At 31.3% G+C, this 6,371-nt stretch overlaps 1 protein-coding gene across 1 annotated transcript; it reads left to right on the top strand.

Moving 5' to 3' along the window:
• The first annotated feature begins 296 nt into the window (after nt 1–296).
• Nucleotides 297–2,737, top strand: LOC145138139 (uncharacterized). Its single transcript, XM_079072278.1, has 4 exons — nt 297–1,404; nt 1,519–1,686; nt 1,776–2,213; nt 2,426–2,737. Exons 1-4 carry the CDS (start codon nt 670–672, stop codon nt 2,633–2,635), a joined length of 1,551 nt encoding a protein of 516 aa, XP_078928404.1. The 5' UTR covers nt 297–669; the 3' UTR covers nt 2,636–2,737.
• The last annotated feature ends 3,634 nt before the right edge of the window (nt 2,738–6,371 follow it).

The following is a 6,371-nucleotide window of genomic DNA, read 5'->3' as shown; positions in this document are numbered from 1 at the left end:
CCTTGTCTTCCACTCACCATATTTCCAGGAAAAGCAAAAGGAATACCATCAAGATGTTGGGTATCTTTTTCTATTTTATATTATAAAGCTTACTCTAGCATATATATATATATATATATATATATATATATATATATATATATAGCATATATCGAGTTATGAAATATGCAGTACAACACAAACACAGTGTAAACAAGTTTGGTTTTGAGTTATATTTCCAAATCAATCAAAGAGATATTTTGATATATTTGTTTGTGTTTATACAATTGCTATACTAGAATTGTTTATACAATTGCTATACTATACAATTGCTATACTAGAGTTAAATGGGTTTGAGGACTTGGGTGATGTAGGCTTGATAGGTAAAGACTCGTGTTATGTAGTCAAGACAGTTGAAGACTCCGGCGATAAGGTCCAGACAGTTGAAGACTCGGGTTATGTAGTCAAGATAGTTGAAGACTCGGGTTATGTAACCAAGACAGTTGAAGACTCGGGGGATGTGGTTCAGACAGATGTGTTGTTGAAGACTCTGGTGATGTGGTCCAGACATTTCAAGACTCCGGTGATGTTTTCAAGCCAGTTCAAGACTCGGGTGATGTGGTCCAGACAGTTGAAGACTCGCGTGATGTAGTCGAGCCAGTTCAAGACTTGGGTTTTGCTAATGATCCAATGGAGAATGGGGATACTGAAGTAAGAGTTATTGATGAAGCTCGATTATCGGACATTGTTGGTGAGGATGCCAAGTCAGGGGAGCAAGGGGAGCAAGTGAAAGGTAATCCAGAATTCATAATAGAAGAGATTGAATTTCTTGAATTAGATGTTAAATCTGAGGATCAGAACAAGAAGAATGTTGAAATCGTGGTTACCGATCGTGTTCAAAATACTTGCAACGAAGATGCTGATACGGAAGTTCAACAACTATCGGAAATTGATGATAATAAGGAATCTAAAATGTTGGTTATGAAAAATGTTGAAGATACTCCAAACTCGGATGACGATATAACACAATCAGTTATGGCTGAACATAAACAGGAGACAGAAGCCAACAATTATCCAATCACATATCATACTACAATTTCACAGGTAGAGATTGATTTTACTGATGTCAATGATGAAAAACAATCAGAAGAATTTGAAGTTAAGGAAGCTCCTATTGTCCACAAATTAATCTTCCCTGATTCATTAGTGATCCCTGATATAACGATGCAGTTTGGCTCATTCAGTCTTCATAAGAAGGATCAAAATCAGGAGACTGAACCCAAATGCAGTGCCAACAGTAATAATCTTGAAATAGTCATATGTGTTGACAAGGTAGTCAAAGATATGGATGACATGGTTCCTATGTTTTCTGTAGAGGCTTCAAGTGAGTTTGTTAATCTTCAAATTGAAGATACTGATAGCAAGGTATGATTTCACTCTTTTTACTTTCTATTGTTCTTACACAAACATCTGACCAGTTTTCTATCACGTATTATACTATATGTTGTAGTTCATTATTGGTTTTTGTTCTTGAAGCAGATACACAAAATGGAGGATATGATACACCATGAACCATTGGACTTAAAAGATAAGAATCAGTTCATTTGCGAAATCAAGCAATCGAAGAGTTATGTTTCAAATATGGGAATCCATGATGAAACTCAACATGCCTTAAACCAGAAAAGGGAGATAGAGGAGCACCTGAAGGTACATATACCTTCATATATCACCACTTTGTATGATTCTTAGACTACATTTTAAAGGGATAAATAGCTTGAATTTTGAATTGTATGCAGAATTCAGAAAAAGAAATCAACTCATTAGAAGATAATGTATCAAAACCTGAACCTGAAGTGGCGGCTTTAGAAATAAAGAAAACACATGAAGAAAATGAAAAAGAAAAAGAAGTACAAATTCCATTCCAAGCTGCGGCTAAACCAAAATCCATTTCAGTGTTTTCAACGGTTGAACATAGAAAAAAGAAGACGAAACACACTCACACTGATTATCAAACTGTAGGAAAAGTAGCTGGGAAATTTAATCATAAGATTAAAACTAAGGAACCTGTAAAAATAATAATAATAAGAGATTCAGTATTTGCTTGTTTGAATGAGATACCAGAGGATGAGGATGAAGAAAAGGAAAAAACCTTGGTGGGGTTTGACAAGAAGTCGGATAAGTTAAGGAAAGAAGAAACTAAACGCAAGTTAAAAGAGCAAATTCAATTGGAGAAGGTAAGTTTATTTCTTTTAGCATATTATATACATAAATTTGACTTTTATACAGGATGTTTTTTTTTTCTGGTTCTTTTTGTCAAAAAAAGAAAACTCTTTGGTTCATACATATACACATTAGGTGAACAGTCTCACAACCAACATGAGAAAAGTGTGTTTAGAATTGTAACAGGTTTTTTTAGGCATCATGTAACCAATCTAAGTTTTTGCAGGTGAGAGAAAAAAGGTTAAGAAAAAAAGAAAGGAAGAAGACAAGTGGCGACATCAGTATGAACAAGGAAATTGAGACAAAGGAGACAAAACCAACACCACATTTGTCAAAGCAGTTAGAAACCAAAAATCATCTTCGCTTTGGCTGTTATTTTAATTTTAATCTTTTTAGCTTACTATATAAACTAAAATATTTTCTTAGTCTTTTATAACTTTTTATAGATAGATTTTGAGTTTTGAGGTTGTAGGGTGGTTTCTAGTCTGCACATATGGTTATGGTTATTGACTTATTGGTTAAAGAAATATTCTCTAAATTTTTAGTCTCTTTCATGGGAAGCATACGTGGCCACATTCTGAGATTCTTTTGTACTTATTTATTGGATTTTAAAGAACAAGTAATTAACATCCAAATGGTTAAAGGGTATTGAATATTGATGACTATAAAATGGCGAGTAGGGACTATACAGTAATATTCTTGATAGAAAGGTGGCATGAGTTCATTAGTTGTCCTATTTAAAAGTTGCTTTCAATGTTGGTTAAACTGTTTAAAATAAATAATTAACAAGAGTTTAGATAACTGAGATAAATAACATGAATGATGAATTGGAACAAAGAAGTCACCAAAAGACTTCAATTAGCTCAACTTATATTTGGATTTTGGAAAAAAAAATATGAAAATAGATAATACATAACTGAAATTTAGGAAAAAATTGACACTTCTTCACGAAATTAAAGGTATTTTAGAGAATAATTTACCTGATTATAATTAAAACAATAACTTGTCCGATTCGTGGTTTTAAGAGCTAATAGGTAGAACTCAAAGGTATTATTTTTTTGATTTGCCTCAAATGACTTTAAAGATATTCGATCTTCCTCTTCCCATTTGCTGCGTTTTTATAATTTTCCTTAAGATTTGTTGAAACTTTTGGGGCCCCTTGTAACTTTGGTCACCCAGATCGCCCCCATGCCCCCCCACCCCCCCCCCCCCCCGCCCCCCCCTGAAAATGAAACATTGTACTCAAAAGATGAATAACATTTCATTCTTGAATTTAAGCAATTAGAGAGATATCGTGATCAACTAGCTTTGGTATGCAAAACGAATTTAGCCCACTGAGAGGAAGAAATGAAATGCTAAAATAGCCCAAAAGTTGAGGTGCGACTGCGACCCAAAAGGTAAACCAACCGAAAGAGTAGGTAAGTTCATTTCTTTTAGCATGTTACACATTTCATTTTGACTTTTTGAAGATGCTTTTTTTGTTCTTTTTTCTCTTCATTTTGTCAAAAAGAATAGCTTTTGGTTCATACATATACAACTGACTTCACAAACATGTAAAAAGGGAAAAGCGGGCGGGTCCCACAACTAAAAATGAGAAGGTAAATCACAATGTCACAAACTATACAAACAAGTGGTTTTTAAACCGTCAAGTTATTTTGTTGTCATCAATCATCATGTAACCGAACGAGTTTGTGCATGAATATCAAAACATTTACAGTAGATTCTTTGGTTTCTTAAAATTTTTTATTGATAGATTCACAGTTTAAGTTATATTAAATTGTAGGGTACTTTCTAGTTAGTATATATGGTTTGATGAGTATTTTACAGTTTTTTTTTTATGTCTTTCAAATTTACACAAGTTCATGGAAAGTGTCATAGGAAACATTTTACAGTTGCCAAATGCCAACCTGAAGACAGTTGGAGTTGTACATTTGGCTATTTGGGTGGTACATGATCACATTCTAAGATTCTTTTTTTGTACCTATTTATTTGGAGTTTAAAAAACAAGTAATTGACATCCAAATGGTTAAAGGGTATTGGGGACCATACAATGGTGCTAGTACAGTACTATTCTTCATAGGAAGCTGGCATTGGTTGTCCTATTTAAGAAGTCCAAAAGATTTTTTTCACTTCCCATTAAAGATTTATGATTTTATATTACTTTTTAATGTTACTTAAACTATTTAATATAAAAAAAAATTGATTAACAAAAGTTTAGATAACTAAAATAATGAGACATGGATGATGAATCGGAGTAAAAAAACAATGAAGGGTATTCGATCTTTATTGGAGGTAACAGAAGAGCACAATGCCTTTTGACAACAATTATTTTGTAGAAAAGTTATTATAAACTATAGGATTAATATCATTAAAAACCTTGTATATATTGTATTTTTTTCTGTTTAAACCTAATTTGTTTATTGAGAAAAAACCTTATGTTTTTCCATTTTTCTTGATTTGGCCAATTTAACTGTTTTTTCAAAAAGTTAAAGGTTTTTTCGGAAATAATTAAAAGGTTGAGTGTTTTATTGGAAAAAAATAAAAAATTGATGGTATTTCTGAAAAATTGAAAAGATTAGGTCTTTTTCAAGAAAAAATAAAAATGATGTTTAATCTAAAAAACAAATATATAGAATCTTTTATATTGTTAACCCTAAAATGTATAGAAAACTAATATGCACCAAAGTTTTTAACAAAAATTTGATCATATTGATATGGAAAACTAGAATCATGTAAAATAGATGTATTAATGTATTATATGAATATTTAATCTGTTTATTAGGATCATCTAACGCCCCATTCAAAATTTTTTAAGAAGAGAAAGGGGAGGAAAGGAAATGAAAGAAAATGTGTGTTTTTGAATTTTTTGTTTAGGAAGGGAACGGAGGGAATCAAGGAAATTGATGTTCCCGAGTTTTATTTAAGAAGGAAAATAAAAGAAAATGAAGGGATTGAGAGGAAAAAATAAACTTTTTTTATCTAAGATTTATTTTCTTCCACTTTTGTAAAAATTTCTATTTCCTTTCACTTTTCTTCCTCTACATTTCCTTCCTAAAAAACTTGACAACAGGACCTAAATGTCTTTTTACAATAAAATATATCTAATATTATTTGAGGGTATAATCTTTGATCCGGCATAATGTCACGTATTTAAATAAAATTCTTTGATAATAGAGTGAAATAAGTAAGATGTAGACAACAAATCGGTGATGTATCTTTCTAATATTTCGTAATCATTGTTAATAAACAAACAAATAAATATTTTTTGTGTCTGCAATAATTTTTCAGAATTTGTAAAAGAAATGATAATTTTTATGTTAATTATAGAGTAAAAATGTATGTAAAAAACGTATTTTCAACCAATATTTATTTTATCAACACTGTAATAAATTCAATATTCAAGAATTTATAATACAAGCCATTAAATAAAAAAGGAATTCCGTTATCAAATAAAAAATCGATTATCAATAAACTAATTTCCGTTACAATTAGTCGGTTATCATACACACTAACTTAATAGTTATTTTAATAATTAAATAGTATCTTTGACTTGTATTAGAAATATAAAAACAATTTATTAAAAAAGAAAGAGAGACAAAGAAATAATTAGTGTTGTGGAAACATAAAGGTGACACTGCACATGTTCACAAATGCATTGTACATGTTCAGCAATGTGCCTTTGCTTTTGGTTTGGTAATGAAAGATCTATTTGCCCACAAACTCACTCTTTCATGTAATTTTTAAAATAAGAGCAAATTTAACGTATATTTTTTTTTTTTGGGAAAATGACTTAGGAGGGTAACTACCTCTTATCCGTGTTCACATATTGGCAACTTCTTCTTTTTTGTACATAAGAAAACAACTAACTTGTTTTAACTGTTTAAATTACACCAATATTACCGGCTAATACATATTTTAACCGGTAACTCAAAGGGAAAATGACTTAGGAGGGTAACTACCTCTTATCCGTGTTCACATATTGGTAACTTCTTCTTTTTTGTACATAAGAAAGCAACTAACTTGTTTTAATGTGTAACATCCCAAAAAATCATGACAAAAAATTTCGTTTTTAATTTAATACTAAAACCATAATTGTCAAACCATTAATTTAATACTCCGGCATCAAGTCCCGCCCCGCATCAGGCCCCGCCTGGCATCGAGCCCCGCTCGGT

The sequence above is a fragment of the Lactuca virosa genome, chromosome 9 (assembly GCF_052849685.1).
Source record: "Lactuca virosa cultivar CGN04683 chromosome 9, Lactuca_virosa_CGN04683_v6, whole genome shotgun sequence".
Classification (NCBI taxonomy): domain Eukaryota; kingdom Viridiplantae; phylum Streptophyta; class Magnoliopsida; order Asterales; family Asteraceae; genus Lactuca; species Lactuca virosa.
This window is presented reverse-complemented; position numbering and strand designations above follow the sequence as displayed.